The sequence below is a fragment of the Podarcis cretensis genome, assembly GCF_951804945.1.
Source record: "Podarcis cretensis genome assembly, chromosome: 2".
NCBI classification, from domain to species: domain Eukaryota; kingdom Metazoa; phylum Chordata; class Lepidosauria; order Squamata; family Lacertidae; genus Podarcis; species Podarcis cretensis.
In genome coordinates, this window is record NC_137171.1 from 7,917,692 (window position 1) to 7,945,201 (window position 27,510).

The 27,510-nt window shown below is 44.7% G+C and overlaps 2 protein-coding genes across 3 annotated transcripts in view; both read left to right on the forward strand.

The window, feature by feature from the left end:
* Positions 1–7,030, forward strand: part of GALNT6 (polypeptide N-acetylgalactosaminyltransferase 6) — a 64,262-nt gene extending 57,232 nt beyond the window's left edge. For both annotated transcript variants that reach the window (XM_079966717.1, XM_079966716.1), the window contains exons 9-11: positions 3,159–3,260; positions 4,157–4,309; positions 6,288–7,030. In XM_079966717.1, coding sequence (XP_079822843.1) covers positions 3,159–3,260; positions 4,157–4,309; positions 6,288–6,401 — 369 coding nt within the window. In that variant the 3' untranslated portion in view covers positions 6,402–7,030. The remainder of the gene's footprint in view (positions 1–3,158; positions 3,261–4,156; positions 4,310–6,287) is intronic.
* A 9,455-nt stretch (positions 7,031–16,485) lies between these two features.
* BIN2 (bridging integrator 2) overlaps positions 16,486–27,510 on the forward strand; it is a 42,568-nt gene continuing 31,543 nt past the window's right edge. Inside the window, exons 1-2 of the mRNA XM_079966704.1 lie at positions 16,486–16,711; positions 26,852–26,932. Coding sequence (XP_079822830.1) covers positions 16,490–16,711; positions 26,852–26,932 — 303 coding nt within the window. The 5' untranslated portion in view covers positions 16,486–16,489. The remainder of the gene's footprint in view (positions 16,712–26,851; positions 26,933–27,510) is intronic.

The following is a 27,510-nucleotide window of genomic DNA, read 5'->3' on the forward strand; positions in this document are numbered from 1 at the left end:
TTAAAAAAAAAAAAAACTTTGGAAAAACTTTAAAAGTATAAGAACTCACATTTGGTAGTCCAAAAAATAGTAATTTAAACAAAATGCTTATAAAAAATAAGATAATTACTTAACGTTTAGCTTCTATTGCACATTATATCCACTTAAGTCAATAGAAAAAAGTATAAAGAGATGATGTTTGACAAACATACAAAATCCTGTTTTTTTCCTGAGATATGACACTTGATAATCAGTCAAATTATATTTAGAAATGACTTTGGCCACGTAGTAAACAACCGTTTTTTTCTTTTCAAATTTAATGAGATTAGAGATTTCATGCAAACTTGTATATTGGGACACTATTGTACACTAGTGGGGCACTTTTATATGTATCAATGTATCAATGTGTCTTGGTGTATCAAAGTGCCCCAATGGACATTTTTTTAAAAAAAACCAAACCTAACAATTATTAATAAAACCATTGAACTTAAATCACGTGTAATCCTGAGTACTGAGTGGAATAACTTACCTTTGGGTATTTTAAAATCTTAACTAAACAACATAAAACAGTGTTGGAACACTTTTACATTTCACGTAATTTTTTAGTTGGCCGTGCTAATACCTACTCTTGCCAAACGCCAACGGCTAACTGGCGGGCGGCGCAATCGCAACTGTTGTACTCACACATGTATAGACACGTTTTAGTGATGTCGCAACACAAATAACATTTCTCGATATCGAAATATTGTTGGTGCATCAATGTGCCCCGCTTCCCCCTATGTTCCAAATCCAGATGGTAGGCCTGTAAAACCTACATGTATAAACATTTAAAATTGCTTGTGTATTTCCAATCTTCCATCCCACTCCAATGTGACTAAGAGTGAAACTCCGGGAATAGGTTTGATTCTCCAACAAGTGAAAACGGTGCACATCTTCACACATCGACTCATATCTTTTGTCCTGTGCTTTGCAGGCACAACGCCATGCTTTAAAGCTGAAGCACAACAAAAGGGCACTTCAGGTTTTCCCCAGATTGCCATTTGCTCTGATTCAGCAGGTTTTGGGGGGAAAGCGCCATGGCAGGAGAGGGGACCACTTGGACACAGAGCTTTAAAGAAGGGACCTATGCAGCAGAAAAGGAAATCTGGATGAATCTTTTATTACCTGCCCTTTGGCTTTGCTACATAAAGCAAACCCTTCATTAACCAGCCTTCAAAAGCTTTAATTTTTGCTTTGTCAATCTGTACTTCTCAGCTTAAGGGATGCAGGTGGTGCTGTGGGTTAAACCACAGAGCCTAGGACTTGCCAATCAGAAGGTCGGCTGTTCGAATCCCCGCAACGGGGTGAGCTCCCGTTGCTCGGTCCCTGCTCCTGCCAACCTAGCACTTCGAAAACACGTCCAAGTGCAAGTAGATAAATAGGTACCGCTCTGGCGGGAAGGTAAACGGCATTTCCGTGCGCTGCTCTGGTTCGCCAGAAGCGGCTTAGTCATGCTGGCCACATGACCCGGAAGCTGTATGCCGGCTCCCTCGGCCAATAAAGCGAGATGAACACTGCAACCACAGAGTTGGCCACGACTGGACCTAATGGTCAGGGGTCCCTTTACCTTATGCAGCAGGAAAAGGAAATCTGGATGCGTCTTTTATTTGCTGCCCTTTGGCTTTGCTACATAAAAGAAACCTTTCATTAACCAGCCTTCAAAAGCTTATGAACTTGACTCCTTCCTTCCCTCTAGCAGTGGAGCACATGCCCGCCCTGCCTAGGGTGGGCATGCTCCCAAGGGGTGTGTGGTGCGGAGGGTGCACTGCAGCTGGGGACAGAGCGAGCTCCCCGTGGTGAACATTCGGCACACCACCTGCCCGCAACTCCCAAGCCTCCCCCAAACTGTCAAAATGAAGGGGGAAGGGGGAAACGGCGCCGGCAAAGCGGCGCAGCTTCCCCTCCTGCCTCAATGGCTCAGGGTAAGCTTGGGAGTAACGGGCAAGTGGCGTGCCGAATGTCACCCCCCTCAGTGAGGGCACCCGGGGCGGTCCACCCCCACCACCTCCCTTCCTAAGCCCCTGCTTCTCTTCCTCCCTCCCTCTGTCAGTTCTACTAAGGAACCAATCTAATGGCCGTCACTGTCTCCAGAACTTAGAATATTCTGATTTGAAAGCTAGTGGGAGGGTTTTTGAAAAAGGGTGCATATGTTGCAAAGGAGTGGTACAGTTTTTGTTTCTTGAGCAGGAACTAGGTATGCTAGTAGCTAGAAATGGAAGATAGATATAGTTGCTTTAATAATAATAATAATAATAATAATAATAATAATAATATTTTTTATTTATACTCCGCCCTCCCCAGCCGAGCTCAGAGCGGCTAACAAGCAATAATAAAAACAAGTTGAATGATTACAACTTAAAAACAAAATTAAAATACAACATTAAAATATTAAAATGTAGCCTCGTCCCAGGAGGAGAAGGAAAGGAAAAAAGAAAGAGAGGGAAGGAATCAAATTGGCTCCAAGCCAAAGGCCAGGTGGAACAACTCTGTCTTACAGGCCCTGCGGAAAGAAATCAGATCCTGCAGGGCCCTGGTCTCATGAGACAGAGCGTTCCACCAGGCCGGGGCCAGAGTTGAAAAGGCCCTGGCTCTGGTTGAAGCCAATCTAACTTCCTTAGGGCCCGGGACCACTAGGGTGTTGCTATTTATGGACCTTGAGGCTCTCTGTGGGGCATACTGGGTGAGGCGGTCCCATAGGTACGAGGGTCCTAGACCGTGAAGGGCTTTAAAGGTCAAAAGCAGCACCTTAAATCTGACCCTGTACTCCACCGGGAGCCAGTGCAACTGGAAAAGCACTGGGTGAATATGCTCCCATGGCAGAGACCCTGTGAGGAGCCTCGCTGCAGCATTCTGCACCCGCTGGAGTTTCTGGGACAGCTTTAATGGCAGCCCCGCATAGAGCGAATTACAGTAGTCAAGATTGGCGATGACCGTCGCATGGATCACTGTGGCCAGGTCGGGAGGTGCTTTGAGAGAGGTGGGAGGTTAGTTGGGCTGAAGGGGGGAATTCAGGACTGCACACTGCTTACAGAAAGAGTGCAGATTCAACAGGGCTGTGTCTCTGAGTATTTAGGCAAATTCACACCTTGGTACTGCTTCTGGCTGTAGATGGGCCCCTGACAGTGTTGGATTGTTTTCAGATTAGAAATGAGGGTGCCAAACGCTGCCTGGATGTTGGAGAGAACAACCATGGAGGGAAGCCGCTAATCATGTACCCCTGCCATGGGATGGGAGGCAATCAGGTATGGAATTCGTCAGAAAAGTCCGGTGTTAGGGTGGAATCCAGCAAAACACTCCCATTAGTGCAAGGGTTTCTGTTTGTGCAATGAAACTTACCCTCCTTCTCCTCTCTTCTCATGCCCTTTCCCACACCCTTCTAGAGGATTGGAGAAAACCCCAGAACAGATTTAGGGGGTGCAGAGGGAAAGATGTTCCGCTGCACAGCCAAAAGTCCTTGTGCAAATGGAACTGCTTCATTGGACAGCACCCCATGTCTCTTCTCATGTCTGAGCACACACCACAGGGCTATGTTTTCAGGCGCTGCAGTCTGGAAGTTTTGTGCTGCCCTATGATTTCAGGCAAACAGGTGCTTCTGTAGAGATTTATTCTGCACTGTCTGAACTACTTGCAACTTTCCTAGGATAAGAGCATACCCACATTTCCCCCCTAAGTTTCCATTTTAAAACAGGAAAAAAAGAACGCTGCATTAATCAAAATACACCTTCTACAGTCATACCTTGGATCTCGAACGGCTTAGTAGCTGAACAAATCGGCTCCCGAACGCTGCAAACCCAGAAGCAGGTGTTCCGGTTTGCGAACGTTTTTCAGAAGCCAAATTTCCAATGCGGCTCCCATGTCTTTCGACTGAGTTCAGGAAGCTCCTGCAGCCAATCGGAAGCCGCGCCTTTGTTTTCGAACGGTTCTGGGAGTCAAATGGACTCCCAGAACGGATTAAGTTTGACAACCAAGGTACAACTATATAGACTTGTTCCCCAAAACAGTTGAGAACAGTTTTGCAAAATTGGTAAGGGATTGCCTACCACTTTGTTTTGCATCCACGTTTTCTTGAAGTGTAAAAATAAACCGCTCTACCCCAGAACAAAGCAAAAGCCTGACTCCTCTCAATTGCTCAATTCAGTACTTTGAATACACATCCCAGCGAGACCTGCGGCACAACATCGGCAAGCAGCTCTGCCTCCGTTCCAAGATGGGACCCGTGGAACTTGGAGACTGTCACTATACAGGGAAGCACTCCCGGGTGCCGGAAAATGAAGAATGGGAACTGACTAATGTGAGTGCTTTAAGTTATAAATATACTGTAGGTAGATTTCAGAGTGGCGTGCTTTTCTCTTGCTCTCAGAACCCCTGTTTTTGCCTCCCATCAGTTGTCCGCTGCTTGCCAGACAGACATCCCTTGCTGCTATGGCTACAGTCTGGCCTGGCCTGGCCAAAGCACATAATGGGCAGTTCTATTCTGCCATTTTTTCTGGAGAGCAAGGAGTTCCTTCTGAGAGCAGCCACTGAGTGTGGGCTTGGGGTGTGCTGTAATGAGAAGTTGCAGCAGCCACCACAAAGGAGGATCTGACGATCCCTCTTGGCATTGTGGGAGCTATTCGCCCCCACTACTTTGAAGGGGAAGCAGGGAAGAGAGAGAACTCCATTTTCACAATGCTATTTGTTTGCTGGGTTGTTCCATGTTTCTCTAGCACAGGCATAGGGAAACTCGGCCCTCCAGGTGTTTTGGGACTACAATTCCCATCATCCCTGACCACTGGTCCTGTTAGCTAGGTATGATGGGAGTCCCAAAACATCTGGAGGGCCGAGTTTGCCTATGCCTGCTCTAGCACCTGGTGTGGTGATGGTCTCCCCAAAAAAAAGTCATTCTAAAAATTCATGGAGGGGCAAGTCTCTCAATGACTAACTAGTTTTTATTAATTTATTCCATTTATATCCTGCCCTTCCTCCCCAGGGAGCCCACAAGAGCCAAATGAGCTTAGCTAAATAAGCACGGATGCTTAATAACCTGTCTGAAAATGGTTGATACCAAAGGCAGGGTTTTAATCTCTCTTTAAACAATAGGGCTGTGATGAAAAACACTGGAATTAAAATGTTTCTGGCTTTTGTTTTTTGGAGGGGGCTAGTGAGTCTATAGGACCCCAACAGGGTAATTTTGTTTGTGGGGTGGCCATATTCACAGTATTTTGGCAGCAGCGAGTTATGCTGACCCCGGTGCTAAGGATTAGGAGAAACTTTTCAAAAAATAAAAAATAAACTTCCAGAATTGGGGAAAATGTCAAATGAGCCACAATTCTTCCCCACGAACATGTTTTTGGGATATTCTGCTCTTCAGGAGTGTGCAGGAAGCTGTAGCCACTCTGTGACCACCCAGAAGAACTCCTGCCTCGTCCCCTGGCTGCTGCTATCCATGGTAGCAGCAACAAGAGTTAACATTTTCCTTGTTAATGGCCATTTGCCATAAACAACAACAAAAACCTGACTTGAGTAGCGGATATTTTCCCCACCTTCAGTCAGGAGGGGAGAGGGTCTTTTGCTATGGTAAGTGCACCTCCCTTACTTCAGAAACACTGCAAATATTTCCCCTCCACCACCCCCAAAACCAACGAACTTTGTCCCCAGAAAATACCAGGCAAATTTCAAGAGGGGCATTTGGTGTTGCCCAAAGAATTGCATATCCCTAGAGTGCTGGACTTCCTTGGAAGCCTTGTGAGCTATAGGTAAAAAGGTAAAGGGACCCCTAACCGTTAGGTCCAGTCGCAGACGACTCTGGGGTTGCGGTGCTCATCTCGCTTTATTGGCCAAGGGAGCCGGCGTACAGCTTCCAGGTCATGTGGCCAGCATGACTAAGCCGCTTCTGGCGAACCAGAGCAGCGCACGCAAACGCCGTTTACCTTCCCTCCAGAGCGGTACCTATTTATCTACTTGCACTTGGACGTGCTTTCGAACTGCTAGGTTGACAGGAGCTGGGACAGAGCAACGGGAGCTCACCCTGTCGCAGGGATTCGAACCGCCGACCTTCTGATCGGCAAGCCCTAGGCTCTGTGGTTTAACCCACCTTGAGCTATAGGTACAGAGGTATAATATCCATATATCACACTCTGTGAGGATACAGGGGGAATCTATCAGCTTTGTGTTCTCCTTTTCTAATTGCTCATAGGAATCTCTCCTACGTCTCTGAGGGATAGAATACTGGGCTTGGATGGATTTTGCAGTGATCTAAGGCAATGCTCTTCAATTTCTTCTTTTTTTAGGATCACCTTCTTAAAAATGTGGCATCTAACAAATGTCTGTCTGCAAGGGTAGAGCATCCTTCCATGGTTTCCTGCAACTCTGCAGATCCCCACCAGCTTTGGTACTTCAGCTAAGCAGTCCTGGCCAAAACCACGTAGCCTGTTGCCAAGGTCCTCTTGTGAAAGTTCTCTTCTCTTAACTCCACTAACAAGAAGACAGAGGACAAGTTCAGAGAAAGAAGGGAACCCAGTCAAATATGCTGCGTAATCACACTTGACTTACAAAACACTTTTGTGCCTTTGTGGGATGGGATGGTCAAAAGAGGACACAGCAAACCTTGGTGTATCTTTAGTTCTTTTTAATTAAGTAAAATTCCAAGCTGGTGAGTTTGCCCTTTAGAGTACCATAAGTATTGTTAATCAAAGCTCCATATTGTGAGACGGACAACAACGGTGGTTTTTATTTAAAGGAGGCGGGGGGGACGTTGATAGGATGTAAAATATTTTTTTCCTCTTAACTTTTGTATGCTGTGAGCGGCGTAGAAAGTAGCAGCTTGCGGAGGTGCAGAGCCTGTCCTAAGAAATAGTTTACCTGTGGGATAGTTTAGAAAATAACTGATGCCAAAGATAAGAATGACTTTAAACTCTGTTACATAGGAAAATCATTTTCTGACCACACGGAGACTGTGGAAGGAGAAACTGCATTGTAAAGACTCTGGGGGGACATTTCTAAGAGTTTCTCAGCTATGTTCCCCCCCCTCAAAGATCTTGCACACAGATGCTGGTGGGTAGTGCAGAAACTGTTACCCCCCAAAAAATTTCAGTAGGTTAGGACTGCATTTTCCAATAGTGTAACACTGGAGTGTGGTATTGTTTTGTGGCTGAAATCTTCACCTCTTTGCACAGCCCGTTGCCAGTGCCTTACCTCATCAGGCCTCTCACCATCGTGCTGCAAATAAGTCCCTTTCTCTCTTTTTTAAAGCATACTCAAGGCAGCTTTATCCCTTTACCAAAGAAAAGGGGACTTGCGAGGGGAGAGGTACTCCCTGGACCTCAAACAAAGGAATGATGGAAGGGTAGCATTTTTGCTAGGCCCTTCCTTACGACTCCCAATGTCAGGGACCTGGTGTGCCTTTCTGATCGCTGCAATCCAGACCTACAGAGGCCTTTGACATGAACTTGACCCCCACACACCTGTTTGTGTAGTCTGCACAGTTTGACAACTTCCTGCACAAGGAGAAAGTACTACTTTCCGTCTGGATCCTCTCATTACCTTGATTGTACACTGTGATGCCTTAGAGCAAGGAAAGCTGCTTAATGTGCCTATATTTTTTAAGACCAGCTGGAGAAGCTGCTTGCTTTGAGGGAACGGATGCTGCTGAAGCCTGCAGAATCACCTTCGTGGATAGGATTGTAGAGACTACCCAACAGGGGATGAGTGTGTGCGTGCCTGTCTTTACAAAAACACCTGCTGAAGTAAATTAGTACTGCTAGTTTCAGTTGCCTGATGGAGCAAATCTCTGTTTTCCTCATTTGTTTTGTATGCTGTTAAGAAAAGCAGCTTATTTGTTTTGGGGATGTCACTGGAGGTGGGGATTTTTATTTTTTTCCAAATGCAAGCCCAAGATGCTGTTCAGCCACAAAGCTTCGTCGTGACTTCACACTGAGCCTCTTCTTATCCATAGCTTGATTAGCTATTGCACTGTCCATTTAATGCAAAGTGTAGAGGTGAATTTGAAGGAAAATGTACCTCCAGAACATCCTAAGAATTGGGTGTTTTTGAGCACACTACACTTTAAAAGCCGTTTGTTTATGGGGTTTTTTGAAGAAAGACCAAAGGTGCTGACTGTTTCCCTAGATTTTGAATGCAGAAGGTGACATTGGTTTTCCCATTGTGTTCATTTCCAGGAAGGCTTTAGCTGAAAGGCAAAGACCTGCCTTGGGTAAATTTCCAACTGGAAATAATAAAACTTAAAATTCTATTTTACGAGAGAACCTTGTCTGACTTTGCTTACTTTCAAATTGCTCTTGAACAGTGTGTGTGTGTGTGTGTGTGCGTGTGTGTGTGTGAAAGAGAGAGAGAGAGAGAGAGAGAGAGAGAGAGAGTTAGTTAAATAGCAGGCTAATGTTGGAAGCTGCTTTTGAGAAAAATATTAGCTTCAAGTCTTCCCTTTGATCAGTCCTCATGTTTTAAGTGTATTCTGTATAAATATGTTGGACTCCAAAATTTATATATATATATATATATATATATATATATATATATATACACACACACACACACACACACACACACAAATACACACAGTATATATATATATATATATATATATATATATATATATATATATATATATATTGGCTGGGTATATCAGACCCCATGAAAGTAGGGTGTTGCTCCCTTACTGCCACACAACGAACTTTTTAATTGCTTCTGAGTATTTCGTATCTTGAGTCAAACATTGGAGGATATTTATACAAAAGCCATTGGGGTCTGTGGAGAGATTCCAAATTGGCAACCATTTTCCTGCCCTTTTATCTCCAGAACCATTAATTTTCATGCGGTTGTCAGTGACCACAACATTTATCAGCAAAAGGGCACAGAACAATATATGTGTGGGACGTATCTCCCTACAGCCAAATAGGAACAGCAGCAATGAAGTTGCAGAGCAAGTGTTGTTCTGGAAATACTACCCAGTCACATAATTTTGCACCACTAAACAACAGAGTTCACATAAGGTCTGGGATCCATAAAGCTGGTTTAGGCACACCCAAGAGTTTGGGCAGGCCCTGGGGATTTCAAATTTATTTTTTTATTTATTGGAACAGCAAGCTGAAATGGTTCTGAAAGGTCTGCTTTCTGAAAGATCCTTCGTTTCCAAAACCAATTAGCCATATGGTGTGTCCTTCTGAACTGCCCATGGGGGATTGGTAGCAAGTAGGTTCAGATTAGTGATGTATGGAAGTGAGAGCTGGACCATAAAGAATCGCCGAAGAATGGATGCTTTTGAATTCTGGTGCTGGAGGAGACTCTTGAGAGTCCCATGGACTGCAAGAAGATCAAACCTCTCCATTCTGAAGGAAATCAGCCCTGACTTATCACTGGAAGGACATACAGTGGTACCTCGGGTTAAGTACTTAATTTGTTCCCGAGGTCCGTTCTTAACCTGAAACTGTTCTTAACCTGAAGCACCACTTTAGCTAATGGGGCCTCCTTCTGCCGCCGCACCGCTGGACCACGATTTCTGTTCTTATCCTGAAGCAAAGTTCTTAACCTGAAGCACTATTTCAGGGTTAGCGGAGTCTGTAACCTGAAGCGTATGTAACCTGAAACGTATGTAACCCAAGGTACCACTGTATCCTGAAGCTGAGGCTCCAATACTTTGGCCACCTCATGAGAAGAGAAGACTCCCTGGAAAAGACCCTGATGTTGGGAAAGAAAGAGGGCACAAGGAGAAGGAGATGACAGAGGACGAGATGGCTAGACAGTGTTCTTGAAGCTACCAGCATGAGTTGGACCAAACAGCGGGAGGCAGTGGAAAACAGGAGTGCCTGGCGTGCTCTGGGGTCACGAAGAGTCGGACACGACTAAACGACTAAACAACAACAAGGACCAGTTTGCATAGGTCTAGGTAGACATATTGCTCAGACAACAGCCCCATGCAGAACATGAGAAGAACCTTCTAGATCAGGCCAGGGGCCCATTCAGTCCAGCATCCTGTTTTCACAGTGACCAACCAGATGCCCAAGCAGAATCTGTCTTTAGTTTCCAGCTGGCATTCAGAGGCATTACTGCCTCTGACTAGTAGCCATTGATAGCTCTCTCCATGATTTTTTCATCTGGGGGGACCTTAGATTGGGGAATGACTGCAGTGGGCACTAGCAGATGACGCATGAGGAAAGAGACATGGGACAGTCATGAGCAGTCCACAACATCTCAATTCAGTCGTACCTTGGAAGTCAAAAGGAATCCACAAGTCCATTCGACTTCCAAAACATTCAGAAACCAAAGCGCAGCTTCTGATTGGCTGCAGGAGCTTCCTGCAATTGGAAGCCCCATCAGACGTTTGGCTTCCAAAAATAGTTCGCAAACCAGAACAACCACATCCGGGTTTGCGGCATTCGGGAGCCAAAATGTTCGAGAACTAAGCTGTTCAAAAACCAAGGTACTAGTTTTTAGTGTGGTCTTTGATCCAGTCTGATACGTGTTTTGGACAGTCGTTTGTCCATTTGGACACCTCTCAAGGTATCGTGACCAATTCTTTTCATGATGGTTCCTGAGATAAAGGAGGAGGTTTTTGTCTACATTTACATACAATTGGGTGCCATTTTGAATCAAGATGGAAGACTGAGCCTTTCAAAACTGCACTGATTTCTCCCTCCTCTCCAATTCCCAATCTACACCAGCTATGAGGCTGCTAGTGGCTTTGTAAAAATATGTACAGAGGGTTATGAAGTCCAAGAGAACCTGGGGGGAAAAACCTATGCACATCTCTTGCAGATAACAGCCAAAAATTGCATTTCTTTACTTAGCTTCTGGTTACATGGGTATGGCATGTGATCATGTTAGGAATTATGGTTACTCACCTCTGTTCCCTCTGAAGAAGCATGAAGTATAGTTAAAAATAAATGGGTCGTTCCTCTTTTCTGCACTGTCTTGGAAGAAAACTCTGTTGTCCCTTCTTTTCTCACTTCTCCACCTGGTGTCACCACCCCTTGGCAGCTGTGACATTGGCACTGCTTCATCTCTCTCAAAGTGCAAGGGCAGATCTACACACAGGGGGGCAGGAAACAATATAATAAGTCAGAAATTAAATTCTTATACCGAAAGAAAAAAAGCGCTATGTAAAATAGCAAATAATTTTTTTTTTGCTCTCCAGCACCATCTGGTGTTGCATGATTATAATGCATTCAAAGTGCTGCTGTTGTTGTTGTTTTACTAATGTAGCTGAGTCCCAAGTCTCAACAGGGTACGTGCAGCTTGGTGCTTTACCTCCATCTGGTCAGATCCTGCCCAACAATAATCCCTGTTACATCACTGGCAGGGGAAGGACCCACAGTGAGAGGTGCTGCTACTATAGCTCCTACAACGTATACTAGGGCCTGGTTTCAAGACTGCGCCTCTGGCTAATCTTAGCTCAAACTTTAGAATGTGCTCACTAGTCCCCCTAATGCCCCAGCTAAGGTGGTCACTGTTGTACAATAAATCCAAAGTCACAACAATTGGCTATGAATTTAAGGCAGGCTGAATTTGGTGGATTCTAACCTACCCAAAAGCTTGCCTGAAGAAGCAACAAGAGGAAGGATTTGTAAGGCTTTGGGCAAGAGATGGGAGGACTCCTAGAGCCCAACTGCCTCCTTCCCAAAGCTGCTGCCCCCCACCCAGGAGCCCCCTTCCAATGGCTGGGAGAAACTGGGGGGGCTCCAGGATCAAGGCGGAAGCTTGCTGTATCATTTTGCTTTGTCACGAAGTCCATCTGCACTACAAACTTTGCTAAGTTTATTTTTTTTAAATAAATAATATTTATTGAAGTTTCAAAAAGGTTACAGAAATATAAAAGAAAAAAGGAGCAAAAAATACAAAGTACACACAAAAAGAAATAAAAATAGTATTAAAACAATTTAAAAAAGAAGAAAAAACACGTCATCCTTTTCATATCTTAACTTTCATTCACTTGTTTCCCTGACCTCCTCACACCTCCCTTTTTTGTATTCTAGTTCAATTAATAATTTCAGCAAATCCTTTCCATTTTTCCTTTTATCTTGATAATTCATCTTAATATATTATAACTTTGCATTTTCACCTAATAACATTCAATTTTCAATTAAATAATTTATCTTTAAAAACCTAACCTGTTAATTAAGTCAACAAATCCTTCCATCTTTCACTACTTTATTCTGTCATTCAATTTGCCTTAATTTATTTTAACCTTATCTTACCATAAAATACCTTGAAGCTTAAGACTTAATACTTATTTATCAAACTTTGCTAAGTTTAACTGCCATGGCTTACCACCCCTCCACCACCCCAGTAACTGTTACGACTTGTCTTTTTTATTTAAAAAATATATATTCAGTTTTACAATATACATTTGAATTTAAACGATAATCATAAACATATAGGATTCCCTCCCCCGCTCCACGGTTTCCATTGTCAAACATTTCTACTGCATTTTATAATTTCTCCATTTTTCTTTAAAATCCATTTTTACCTTAGTTTTTCATACATTACAAGTGTTGCTATGATCCTGCCAAAGTTTTTAGTTGTTTTCAGTGTTCTCTCAGATAACTTATAAATTTTCCCCATTCCTTGTTAAAGTTTCTATCTTCTTAGTTTCTGATTTTCCCGGTCATTTTCACCATTTTAGCTTGGTCCATCATCATTATCATGATTTGTCTTTTTTAAAAATAAAAAAGGGTGCCCAGCATTCTTCACAAAATGCAGATATTCTAGTGGCAATCTATCAGCTTATGTGAGGAGGAGGAGGTAAGGGTCTTGAGCCCCTGAATACAACCCACAGGTCAAGGTGTGGACTACCATAAAACACAACTTTCATCTGCAGAGATGCTCAACTTGTTGGCTGCTGTACAACCTCAAGCCTTTGTCTGCTCCCACAACTGCAGTTCCCTTAACCAGTTGGTGTGTTGTTGGTCTTTGGCGGCGGCTTCTTCTTCTTCTTCTTCTTCTTCTTCTTCTTCTTCTTCTTCTTCTTCTTTAATAGTGTTTGACTTCATAAGAAGTTTTTTCCCCTGTAAGTTCTTCTTTCAGGTAACTTCCTCAAACCGAACAAGACTAAATTTGTACCGGAGGTTAATGCCATTTCCCAGCAAGTTCCGATGGTGGAAAACTGCAACCTCACAGAAAAATAAAACTGTATATTGGACTACTTTGTTCCTTCTTTATTTTGTAGAACACTGGTACCTCGGGTTAAGAACTTAATTCGTTCTAGAGGTCCGTTCTTAACCTGAAACTGTTCTTAACCTGAAGCAGCACTTTAGCTAATGGGGCCTCCCGCTGCCACCGAGCCACCACCGTGCGATTTCTGTTCTCATCCTGAAGCAAAGTTCTTTTTTTTTTTTATTAATATTTATTGAAATTTTCCAAATAATACAAAGACAAAAGACAAAAATTAAAAGAACAAAAAAAATATCAAAAAAGAAAACAATTAAAAAACACATAATATTTAAAAAAAACCTTATTTTCCTTCACCTTATTTCTCAGGCCTCCTCCCCCCTCCCCTTCTTGTATTCCAGTTTATGTTAACCGCTCAACAAGTTCTTATCTTATTTCTCAATCTTAACTTAATAATTTGTTTAAATCATGCTGTTATTTTCCTTTTCTTTTTTCTTCCGTTCCTCAATTTGTTTTTAAGAACCTTATATCTATTTAATTTAAAAAACCCAATTTTAACTTAATCTTAAACCTTTTTCCTAAAGTCGACCCAAATTTCCCTTCCACGATTTTCCCACATTCCATAAAGTTGCAAAAAATATATATAAAAAAGAACTTAACAAATTATGTTTTAACACCCTTTGGATTCCCAAATCCCACCCTCCCTTTCCCGGTTTTGATCCCCAAACCAATGTCCATCAGTCCATCTATTCTCAACCTGGATCCCAAACTTCCGAGGCTCTTGGACCTCTCTCAATTTCTCTCTGCCGGTTTTTTTGACAGTCCTTTATATTCAACACCAACTCTCGAAGAAGCTCTGTCCCAATAATGTCCATTTTTCTTCCAAGCAGGCCTCTGTATTTAAAAGTGGAGCTCAAATTTTGTTTCTTAAATCTTTTAAGTCTATATGTTCCAAAAGCTCCAACTTCCATCTTAATCAAATTTGTGCTACCAGGCCTCTGGTCTAGCTTGATCTTCCACAACATTGTAGCTTCACCTTCATTTTCCACCAAATCCTCATATATCTCTTGTACCACTTTCTCAGATTTATCAGATTTCTTCTTCCCAGCTGCAACGGCTTCTGTTCCAACCTCAAGGGCTTTTGGTTCAACAACAAAGACTTGTGTCAAGTCTCTTCCTGTTCCAGTAAGATTATTTACTGTTTCATTCAATGTTATTACCCTTGTAGCCAAAATATCGCTCTGGTCCTGGAGCTCTCCCTGGAGTTCCTGGAGCTTTCCCAGGAGATAGAAGGTCCTATTCAGCTCAGTGAGTAATTTTCCACTTGCAGCCATTTCTTGCAATGTCTCAAAAATCCCCTCTAGGGGGATTATGTTTACTTAGTATCTTTCCAGTTTCAATCTAAAAGTCCAATGTAACTTATTTTCCTTTGTTCCCAACAATTTGTATCCAAATTAAAGAAAATCTAACCAGCAGAGTTACCAAAAACAAAGTTTCCTTTTATTCCCCAACTTTGACAGCTAATTTGACAGCTGTCAAAGTCTTCTGTATCTCTCTCGCGGATCACTCCCGGGTCTCGGGGGGTTACACTTTAACTTTCCAAACCGATTCTTATCCTCCAGCAAAATTAATTGTACTGTCCAATCGCGAAATTAATAGTTTTCTCTTCAAAAAAGACGAAGATGTTTCTCTCAACTTTAGTTGTCTAATCCTTGCTTTAGATTATCTACAAGGCGGGGGGGCGAACTTCCTTTTTACACCTCCCCCGATCGTGCCGAATTTAAAAGAAGAAATTTCCCTTTTAAGTCCAATTTCCGTATTACTCACGGGTTGTTGCTTTCGGTCCGAATGTTCAAAGGAAAAAGTCAGCGCTCTCCGTCCATGGCATGCGGCTTCGCTCAGCAGGGGAAGCAGAAGACTCTCAGCACCACGCCGCTCCCCATCCCCCGTTCCGTAGCCTTTAAAAAGGCTCTTTTGCGGGTCGGGGGCGCTAATGGTGCCCACCGAGTTACCAAGTCCACAGGCATCCGCGCCTGTGGTTTTTAAGGGTCCCCGCGTCGCCAGCGCAGCCGAACCCGATCCCTACTGAGCCGATTCCCTCCGGAGCTCGGAGGGAATCCGCCATTAGGCGATGGCGCTAACCCAGAAGTGCCTGAAGCAAAGTTCTTAACCCGAGGAACTATTTCTGAGTTAGCGGAGTCTTTAACCTGAAGCGTATGTAACCTAAGGTACCACTGTAGTTGATTCTATACAGCAGTTGACTCTAAAATCAAAATATCAATAATATGGGGAAATTGCAAAATGACCATATCTGAACAAGTCATCACAAGCTTTCTGTTTTTGGGGTGGTACCTAGAACTGTCTATGCATGAGTGGAACAGACTTCTGCTTGCACAGTGGGACTTCACTGTGGAAGCACAGTGAGAGCTTTTTCCCTGAAGGGTGAGTTGCCCATTTTCTACTGTACACTACATGGAATTTAGGTTCCTTCAGATAACCTATTTATTGAGCATTCATCCTGATTTGGTGGACAACTTTTATACAGGCATTAGGTTACAGATGCTCTTTACTAAACTTTTGTTCTGATCTGTTACATGAAAAGGAGCCTTCATCCTATATTCCTCCAGATCTGCTTGCTTGGTGTTTTATACATCTTCCCATTAGTCGTTTGTTCATTCCACACTTTCCAGTGCTCTGAGCCCATTAATCCACTTTAATTGTGAAAACCTAAATTTCCCAGGATGCACTTGGATCTCTTCCACAGAATGCTGACAGAGAGGCACCCTTGGTATAATTTGATGTTGTTTAGAACATTGTTATTTTTTAGATAGTCGTCGTGTATACATTCTCTCTACTATGAACATAAAAAAATTATTATGAGAGAGAGAGAGAGAGAGAGAGAGAGAGAGAGAGAGAGAGATCTGTCCTATACCACCTTTGAAACATTTTTTGGAAATAAATAAAGCAAGCACTGAGAGAAATTTCTAGACACAAAGCCGTATCCAGAATTTGACCTTTTTGGCCTGATCTAGCAAGTCATTTCTCTTCCACCTTATTTTCCATCATTTGTGCCTAGGTCTTCACTGCAAGGCCACATGGCAGATTGCAACATATCGCACAATAATAAAACGTGTTTCAATCAGCACTTCATCCATTTCAAAATACTTCACATATCTCAGAGTAAAACAGCCATTAGAACACTTGCTTTGCAGAAGAAGAGGATGTGAGTGTACCTCACAGTCTCAGAATTGCAAAATAACTTTGAAACGGACGAAATGCCGATTTTAACAAGTCACTGCTGTTCTGTTCCTGTGAAGAAAGCCTCGCTTACCCAGCGTTCAGCTGAGGAGACACACACGCCCCAAAACTGATGGTTAAACGGATGCCAAGCCTGGTGACAGCTGACACCCCTTTCTTAAACTTCCTTCCACGGAAGTTAAAAAAGAAGAAGAAGAAGAAAGAATTAAACCACAACTGGATGCTGAAAAAAGAAACTGCACAACTAGATGCAGCCATGGCAGAGGGCAAGACCGGAGGCGCTGGGTTGTTTGCGAAGCGGGTCCAAAAGCAATTCAGCAGAGCCCAAGAGAAGGTACCGTTACAGAGAGGTTTCGTTTACTTTGGTAATACTATGGGAGGGGCGCATAGATGGCCTGCTCTTTCACTTCTCCAAAAATGTATCTCAGAAAGCAGAGATTAGACAAAATTGGGAGGAGGGGAAGGGGGGGTTCCCTGCCTCTTGCCCGGATTGTTCCAGTACAGTTTTGAATGTCATACATCAGGGTGGGGTACCTGTGTGGCCATTCAGATGTTGCCAGACTCCAGCTCCCATCATTCCAGATCACTGGCCAAGCTGGCTGTGAGTTGTGTTTCAGACATTGCTGGGCTCCCTACAATGTTCTCCTCCCCTACCTTATATCTGTGTTGCAATAAGGTACGCAAAACTGTTTTAATGTAAATTAGGTGTCCCTTCACACACACATATACAGTGGTACCTCAGGTTACATACGCTTCAGGTTACATACACTTCAGGTTACCGACTCCGCTAACCCAGAAATAGTGCTTCAGGTTAAGAACTTTGCTTCAGGATGAGAACAGAAATCATGCTCCAGAGGCGCAGCGCGGCGTCAGCAGGAGGTCCCATTAGCTAAAGTGGTCTTCAGGTTAAGAACAGTTTCAGGTTAAGTACAGACCTCCGGAACAAATTAAGTACTTAACCTGAGGTACCACTGTACTTTAACCCAGGGGTCAGCAGACACGATTTCCAGCAGACACGATTTCCAGCGCCGTGGAAGCGAGTCCCCATGCTGCGCTGCGCCAGTTTAGCGCAGCACGCAGGGATTCGCCGAGCAGGCGGCTTGGTTCAGGGGTGGCTCGGGGGCCGGTTAAACAACCCCATGGGGCACTGTTGTCTTAGGTTGCCAACCCCTGCTTTAACCAGTCTTTTGTCCCCTCTGTTGAAAGGATATAAACAGTGCTTTTTTTCTTAAAAAAAATGTTTTGGGATACTCATATTGAAATACTGCCCTTCAATTTAGATTCACAAAGTGTTTAGGGGTATGTGTACCCCCTGCGTCCCCCCAGAAAAAAAGCACTGGATATAAATATCTGTAAAATATGGGTTTTTCCTCCAGTAATTCATTGTACGAATAACTGTATGAAATGGTGAGTCCAGTGTTTGTAATGGTTTGTCATTTTGTTTGAACCACCATTCCTATGTTATATAGTCACCGTTACAAACATTAGACTCTTTCATATAGTTATAGCTGAGCAGCTTTTGCCTCAATTCTGTGAGAAGGGACAGAATTCTGTTGTGTGTTGGCTTGCCATAAGTCAGGATAATTCCTAATATTTTGAGGTGTAAAAATGGTGTCATGGGGGAATTTTGCTGAATGTCCCAGATGCATGGCAACGCGATGGAAAAAGCAGGGGAAACAGCTGCATTTTGCATTTCCTAAATAAATAAAAAGCTCAACTATTTGGGGGGATTTTACTTTTTGAAATATGGCAACCCTAGTTGTGTGCCCAAGAACTTTAGGTATGAGTCGGATCAAGTGTTTGCTCATTGGCACAAACATTGGACAGGGAGAAATCTTAGGGGAGGGGTGTTGAGTCACTTACAGAAAGTCATATTTTCAAAGAAAGAACCTTTGTGCTAAGCATGGCTCTCTTCCTTTCCAAAGGCCTCAAAACATGTAACACATAATGTTGGGGATCCCCTCCTATACACCCCTGGTTCGATTTTATCTGACACCTGCCAGCCAAGCCAAATTTCATCAAGCACAGTAAAATATTCTACTCAGAAGGACATTTCTTATGTAGGACATTTTCTACCTGTCTCCTTTGTCTGCTTCCTCACCTAACTTGCCTTCTGCCGGTGGTGTCTAGGAGACGGTGGCTGAGTAGTCAGAACAACCATTATTTGGTTTAAATCACCTGGTCATGTCATTACTAAGGTTTAACCTGAATGCAAGAGACATGAGATTACACAAAAGATTAAATTTAGATCTTGAATCTCTAATACCAAACTGAACCTAAAAACTCATCCCCCCAAGTGTGGATCCTTATTAGGGATGGGGTAGAAAAATTGGTTTGGTTTGGATTTTTATGTGAGTGTACCTAATTCTCACTTTCCAGAACAATTTGCAGACTGAAACACTGCTGCTCTTCAAAGTTCGCCGTTCTCCAGCTTTTGTGATGCAGTTCCCCAAGCAAATAATGCATATTACCAAAATGTGTGCATATAGAATGCATTATATTAGGGGACGTTGCTTTCAAAAATGTGTCTATCAGGCTAAAATGCACATATGGGGGGAGGGGATTTCACTAACTGCACAAACTAATGCAGAAATGCGGATAATTCAATGTAAGACAGGAACAAGAAAAATGGAGAGGAACCAAAATAGACAGATTTTCCCACCCCGGATCATAATGTAGGCAAGGCGGCACCATCTCTGCACAGGAGAGAGGCGGCAGCAGGCTCAGGTTTGCAGAAGTACAAATGTTCTGGAAAAACCCTCTAGGGGCGGGGCGAACCCTCAAAACAGCCCAATGAAAACTGAGTAATGTATGTTCAGTAAGCACAGAATGCTGGCTGACTGTTGAGAAGGACCAATCAGAAACTGGGTGGACTTGGGAGGAAGTTATCTGGGAAAGGAACTTGGCTGGCCCAAGCTCAGGACAGGAGCACTCTCTGCACTGCAGCATTTTGTTGCAGGTCTCCCTTGCAGGATGCACTAAGGGTGAACTGGTGTAATATAGAACAGGGTTCACAATTATCAAAACAATCTTTATTACGGTCCAGAGACCCAACAAATCGTTATAAAGCAATGCACAATTCATACAGCCTACCTCCAGGTTAAACAAGCATTTTGTTCAAAATATAGGGATCATTGGTTCTTGCAACCACCAATAAAAACTTTGCCACTGCTAATGTTCTAGCGTTTGTCCGGTCTTCCAATAGGAACCTAACATAGTGAGCCTCTGATTTTCCCAGGAAAGGTACCAGCAAGGGTAATATGAGTTCAGCCCTGGCTTGCTCATATTTTGCACAGAGCAACAAAATATGTTTTATGGAATCAATGTCTTGAGCGCACGAGCAAAATCTGTCCTGGTAGGGAACTCCTCTCAACCTGCCATCCAACACTGCAGAAGGAAAGACGTTTAGTCTGGCTTTGGTGAAAAGCCTTTGATAATTTGGTACTGTCAGGTTTTTCATGTAAGATGTTAACTTAAAGACATGCCCATATTGTACTCCTACTGCCAGTGGACTACAGACTTCATGTGATCGAGATCACAAGTCACTGTGTGCATTATCCCATAATCTTTCCTTTAACGTCTTTAGGGCGCCTTCATAACCCAGGTAATAAAGTTGGGGGGGGGTGACAGAACAATAGAGGTGGCTTTTCTAGCCATGGTTTTCTGCCATTTGCTGACAAACTCCTCATTGGTCAGGTGTTGGTACAAACCCTTCCCTAGATCAAACACTGAAATCCTGAGCCCAGTGGCGTAGCGTGGGGGGTGCAGGGGGGGCCGGCCGCACCGGGCGCAACATCTGGGGGTTAGGGTTAGGGGGCGCAAATCCATGGGTTAGGGGGCGCAAATTACTTGCCTTGCCCCGGGTGCTGACAACCCACGCTACGCCACTGCCTGAGCCAATGTTTTAGGGCAGCCCACCATGCTTTGGTTGAAATTGGGCATTCACCAGCTTCTAACAGAAGTATGGAGTTGGGGACACAGTTGGGTATTCACAATTAATTCTCAAGCTGTGTTCCAGAGTTGGAAATTTAAGTGACAGGCATGCACATCATAGCTGGCTTAGCTGCACCTTGCCCTCCCCCTGGGAGGCTTCACACTGACTGACTGCCTTTTAAATATTATTTTTAGAAGTGCAGCATTGAACATTCGTGTTTTTTCCCCCATGTATTAGTCATGTGCCAGACCTCAGTCCCCAGCCCCAGTGGAGTTCCCTAGAGCCCTGTCCTCTCGTTTGTTTACTTACTGCCACTTAATGAATCCAAGAGGAAATGCTGCGCTAGGGTTCAACCAGAAATAGAACTGGGGTGATGGTCTCCCAAAATCTGCCTTCCGAGTTGTAGAGTGGTTAGCTGGGTCTGCCCTTAAATCTAGCCTTGCCTCCCCATCGTCCCCGCCATTGCACTATTTTAAAAAGGGGGGTTCCTTTCAAAAATGAACAAGATGATTAATACCTTTGGCCATTTGGCATTTGATCGTAATGCCCTGCCATCCTGAGAGAAGACAAGTTATGGCTAAATTATGGGGGAACTGGTCTTTCCCTCTCCCCGGGCCACCCTGGGAAGCTCCACAAGGGGAGCTAAGAACAAAATTACAGTCAGAAGAGATCTTAGAGGTCGTTCAGCCCAGCCCCTGCTCAGTGCAGAATATGCAATGCAATTTGCAACTACTATGCCACATCCCTGACAGATGGCCACCCAATCTTAGCATAATCATCTCCAGCAAAGAGTGGAGGGCCCGCCACTTCCAGTGGCAATCTGTTCCACTGTCAAATGGCTCATATCATTAGGAAGTTTCTCCTGAGGTTTCTCTCCCTCGTACCTACGGGACCGCCTCTCCCGGTATGCCCCACGGAGAGCCTCAAGGTCCATAAATAGCAACACCCTAGAGGTCCCGGGCCCTAAGGAAGTTAGATTAGCCTCAACCAGAGCCAGGGCCTTTTCAACACTGGCCCCGGCCTGGTGGAACGCTCTGCCTCATGAGACCAGGGCCCTGCTAGATCTGATTTCTTTCCGCAGGGCCTGTAAAACAGAGTTGTTCCGCCTGGCCTTTGGCTTGGAGCCAATTTGATTCCCTCCCCCTCTTTCTTTTTTCTTTCTCCTCCTGTGATCTGGCTGCATTTTAATATTTTAATGTTTCTATATTTTAATGTTGTATTTTAATCTTGTTTTTAAGTTGCATTCATTCAACTTGTTTTTATTATTGCTTGTTAGCTGCCCTGAGCCCGGCCTTGGCTGGGGAGGGCGTGGTATAAATAAATATTATTATTATTATTATTATTATTATTAAGTTAAAGGCTCACCAAAGCTACTGTAGAATCGTTTGCAGAAAGCCACAAAGAGTGAAGTGCAACCAAGTTTGCTACTTGGACTGGGAAACAAATAACCGTGGATCTCATAACCGTTGGCAGACATTTCATTGGCTGCCTGCGGGATTTGTTGCTTTCTCAGCCGGTGTGATTCTAGCATTGTTCTACACCTACAGAGTTGTGGGAAACAGCAGATAAGCTACTTGTTTTGTTCTCAGCCACAAAACCAGGTGACAGTTCTGTTAGCGTGCTAAAAAGTATTGCCTGCCCTACTGAGCATTTGCAGATTAGGTTTGTCAGGTTGCAACCCGGAGACCCACGCTGTCATTGTAATTTCCTCTAAAAGCATATGCAGCAGCTTCTCTGAATTCTATTCCTGGTACTTCTGAGCATGTCTTATTTCTGCTACTATGAGACATACCTGGAACTCCGCTTGGGACGGCTGGTGGGAAAGAGGCTGGCCAAAGGATGGAGGAGCCAACTTGGACCGCAGACTGTGGGTGCCCTGCATGCGCACTCCATGCCACACCATCATGACGTCACTTCACATCATGATGTCATGATGGCACAGCAAGAGGTGTGTATATTCCCATGCTGCTGTGCCACCAGGGTCTGCACCTCTGCCACAGGGCCTCTGTTGGGTCCTGCTGTGGCTACAAACACAACAGGAAACCTCATGCCTTGTGAGCATGCAGAAACACATGTCCGGCCACTGCTGGAAACAGAATTCTATACCTGTTGTGTTGTTGTTTAGTCGTATCCGACTCTTCGTGACCCCCTGGACCAGAGCACGCCAGGCACTCCTGCCTTCCACTGCCTCCCGCAGTTTGGTCAAACTCATGCTGGTAGCTTCGAGAACACTGTCCAACCATCTCGTCCTCTGTCGTCCCCTTCTCCTTGTGCCGTCCATCTTTCCCAACATACCTAATGGGACCTCTTTCAGCTCCAGAAAGGCAGTTCCTGTGTTCTTTTGTGGCTAACCTGAATATTGCCAAGTCCAAAGAGAACCATAGTGAACTGACCTAGACCCTGTGATCATTATCTGAGACCCTTCCTCACGTACCCTCTCCACCAGAGGCCCAGAAGATGGCAACATGAGAATGGGCCATTTCAGTGGTGGCTCCTCATTAGCAGAATGTTCTCCCCAGGGAGGCTTGCCTAGTGCCATTGTCACATATCTTCAGGAGCCAGGCAAAAACATTCCTTTTTAACCAGGCATTTGGCTTCTAATTATGGCCTTTTAGAGTGGGTGGGGAGTTTTAATGTGTCCCCCCCCCCCCCGTTTTTAGTAAGTCGTTTTGAGTTGCCATGCCAAAAAGAGGGCTAATTATAATAATAATAAATACATTTTGTGTGGGTGGGGCTAAACTGGTTGGTTTCCTTTAACCCTCCCAGTAACCAGTCTGTTGGTCCTGATAAATGCTGAAGGAAATCCTCATAGGAAGATGTGTGCATGTGTGTGTTTTTGTTTGGTTTCTGTGTAATCATAATTGAAAATACCAGATGGAAGCAGGGAGGGGAAGGAAACCACAAAAAGGGGATGTTTCTGAAGGCAGGGAGTGTCACATTCTAGCCCTGGGTGCCTGGAGAGACTGTTGTTGACATGGTGGGAGAAAGCACGTTCCTTCTTTGATATAGTAACTTTAACTGACGACAGTGTCAGGGCCACCCCCCATCCCCAGCAACATTCACTCCTGCAAAAAGGAAGTGCTAGCTAAGCCAACAAGTGCATTGTGGGGTTGTTACAGCTTGCACAATTATTTTAAGTTGGGAGATTCGTAGGAACATCATCTGAGTACCGTCAGGGGAGTGGAACTGGATGTGCAAAAATTAGCTTCCTTTCCTCACACGCGTACACAAGTCCCCAGTTAGCTGCAGGAATGGGGACAGTCTGCTTGTTCCCTGGTCTCCGAACACAGCTTGTCTCTGGAAATGCACAGCGGCCCCACAGCTATTCAATCTATTCTATTACAGCAACTGCAGACCCAAGAGCAGAAGACGAGCCTGATGCATCAAGCCAGTCCGGCATCCCTGTTCTCACTGTGACTGACCAAATGCCTTTGAGAAACGTACAAGCAGAACCCGAGCTCTGCCCATACCTCTGGTTTACAGCAACTGTCTTCAGAAGCACACTGCCTCTGACTGTAACCGTAGCATAACTCTGGCTAATAACCACTGACAGCTTCTGAAAATCCATGCATAGGAGACACAATTGAACCCTGCAGGACCCCATAGACCAGGGGTCAGCAAACTTTTTCAGCAGGGGGCCAGTCCACTGTCCCTCAGACCTTGTGGAGGGCTGGACTATATTTTGAAAAAAAATTATAAATGAATTCCTATGCCCCACAAATAACCCAGAGGTGCAATTTAAATAAAAGCACACGTTCCACTCATGTAAAAACACCAGGCAGGCCCCATAAATAACCCAGAGACGCATTTTAAATAAAAGGACACATTCTACTCATGTAAAAACATGCTGATTCCTGGACCGCCTGTGGGCCGGATTTAGAAGGCGATTGGGCTGGATCCGGCCCCCGGGCCTACCGATGCCATAGACCATGGGTCGGCAAATTAAGGTCCGTGGGCCGGATCCAGCCCAATTGCCTTCTCAATCCGGTCCGCGGACGGTCTGGGAATCGCTGCGTGGATCTCCACCATGTGGATCACCAGCGTGCACATTCTCTCCCTCTCCCTCAAACGGCGGCGCCGGCACCTCCTCCCTCCCTCCTCCTGGCTTCTTCCCGCCCTGCCTAGAGAAGGAAGGGGGCTGGGCTTTGTTGGTGCCAGCCCCTCTCTGGAGCCCTTTCGCGTGCCACTCATCGTCCCTCATTCCTTTTTTTCCTTCAAAATATAGTCCACCCCCCCACACAAGGTCTGAGGGACAGTGGACCGGCCCCCTGCTGAAAATGTTTGAGGACCCCTGCCATAGACCAAAGGGATGAGCACAAGTGCCACCTTCTGAGGCCTCACTGGAACTTGAAAACTTGAGCCACTGCAAAACAACCCCCATCATAGCAAGGACGCCTTGAAGGATACTACACTATTGGCCGGAATTGCGTATTTCCAAGATTTGATGGCTCATAACACCTGATTGGCTCTCTAAACACTCGTGCTCATTGGCTACATTCAAATGAAGGCAAGCTCGGCATATCAACCTAAGCAAGTTACGCTTCCTTTTTCTGGTTATTTGGCTATAACTTTTGATAGAATACAGATAATTGAACAAACTTGGTTGCATTACCTTCTTCATTACCCTATCTTTCATAGATAGGTATATTTTTTGGTATTACTCCAAATAAAGGTGGTGTTATGAGCCATCAAACCTCAGAAATACACTTTTTCCAAAAGGTTTCCACAATTTTGGCCACTAGTGTATGATTGAGGGTAATAAAAGTTACTGACAAGGTGAAGGCCTGTTTCCAGCTTCACCAAAGAACATTTGTCCTGCAGTGCTTTAAAAAAGTGCTTGATAAGGTCCCTCAAGAAAGGGGTATGCAGGAAAACGGGTTGCCGATGGGCACATTTGCAAAATAGTTATGGGCACCCCATCCCTATGATGCGGTGGGGACGCGGGTGGCGCTGTGGGTTAAACCACGGAGCCTAGGACTTGCCGATCAGAAGGTTGGCGGTTTGAATCCCCACGACGGGGTGAGCTTCTGTTGTTCGGTCCCAGCTCCTGCCAACCTAGCAGTTCAAAAGCATGTCAAAGTGCAAGTAGATAAATAGGTACCGCTCCAGCGGGAAGGTAAACGGCGTTTCCGTGCACTGCTCTGGTTCGCCAGAAGCGGCTTAGTCATGCTGGCCACATGACCCGGAAGCTATGCTCCGGTTCCCTCGGCCAATAAAGCAAGATGAGTGCTGCAACCCCAAAGTTGGCCACGACTGGACCTAATGGTCAGGGGTCCCTTTACCTTTACCTTTACCTGGGCACCACACACATGACCTGCGGCCTAGTCTATTGGTTACAGTAGTGTTTTTTCAGATTTACCGTATTTTTCGCTCTATAAGACGCACCAGACCACAAGACGCACCTAGTTTTTGGAGGAGGAAAACAAGAAAAAAAAATATTCTGCATCTCAGAAGCCAGAACAGCAAGAGGGATCGCTGCGCAGCGAAAGCAGCGATCCCTCTTGCTGTTCTGGCTTCTGTGATAGCTGCGCAGCCTGCATTCGCTCCATAAGACGCACACACATTTCCCCTTCCTTTTTAGGAGGGGAAAAGTGAGTCTTATAGAGCAAAAAATACGGTAATTTCAGCAGTGGGAGGGACTGACCCTCCAGGTGCTGGGGACAGCCTCTGGGGATACAGGTGAGCTCACGGGTACCATGTGGGCACCACCTGAAGCAAGAAGAGCATGCATAAAGCAGCCTCAGGTGAGTGATCCTTCTAATTCAGTAGTGCTGACAACCAACAAGCAGCAGCTCTGCAAGGTTTCAGGAAGGGAGGTCTTCTTCTACCTGGAACTGCCACTGTTTGAATCTGGGACCATAGAAAGCATGTGTGCCCCCCCCCGAAAGGTTTTGCACAGGTGTCTTTGTTTTGCATGATGTCACTAACGCGGATGGTCCCAGCAGTTGACGGCCTACCATTTGGAACAAGCAAATATTAGCACAGCTCGCCCTCCCTCGCTGAAAATAAAGTGGTACCTCGGGTTACATACGCTTCAGGTTACAGACTCCGCAAACCCAGAAATATTACCTCAGGTTAAGAACTTTGCTTCAGGATAAGAACAGAAATCGTGCAGTGGCGGCGCAGCAGCAGCAGCAGCAGGAGGCCCCATTAGCTAAAGCGGTGCTTCAGGTTAAGAACAGTTTCAGGTTAAGAACGGACCTCCGGAACGAATGAAGTACTTAACCCGAGGTACTACTGTAGTTTCTTTTCATTTTACCCAGACAGAAGACTTACTGAGCAACATTCCTTGATATAACCCACAGGTTATTTATTTTATTAAGCATATTTTAAAATCTTGCCCTTTATTTTGCTTCCATTTGATTCCATAACCATTTGGAGAGATGACTGACTGAAGATCACCACTGTGGGAAACAGAACGTCCATGGAGGATTTATTTAAAAATCAGTCTTGCTCCTTAACTGCTCAAGTAAAGTTACATGCTTTGCGCTGTAATGCTGTACAATCTTTCAATCTTTCTTTATTTCCCTGTCACTGTAGGTTTTGCAGAAACTGGGGAAAACGGTGGAAACAAAAGATGAACAGTTTGAACAGGGCGCGTACAATTTCCAACAGCAACAGGTTGTATTGCACACGAGAGAGTGAGATGTTCCCTGCTTTCTGGAAACTTTGAGGGTAGTGGGGAATGTAATATTTTTAGGATTGTTCCGTGTTCTCGCAGTGTTTCTCAACCCTGGGTCTCCAGTGTTGTTGGACTACAACTCCCATCATCCTTGGCCACTGGTCCTGCTATCTAGGGATGATGGGAGTTGTAGTCCAACACAAGCTGGAGACCCAAGGTTGAGAAACACTGTAAAACCAAGCATCTCTAGTGTACCTGAATCTGGAGTTGATCTGACCCAGGTTTTATAGGCCCTCTGGTTAGGCAAACCATGAAAGATTCTGGCAAGCCTCAGTCTACAGACTTGTTTGGCCCTAAATTTGTTGTAAAACAGCATACTCTGCTTAGGCCACTTCTCCACATTCCTGTGGGTTCCTGGGTGGAAACAGAGAATAAGGAAAAATAATGGATTACAGTGGTACCTTGGTTCTCAAACGCCTTGGTTCTCAAACAACTTGGAACCCAAACACTGCAAACCCGGAAGTAAGTGTTCCGGTTTGCGAACTTTTTCAGAAGCCAAACGTGCTCCATTCTGAGT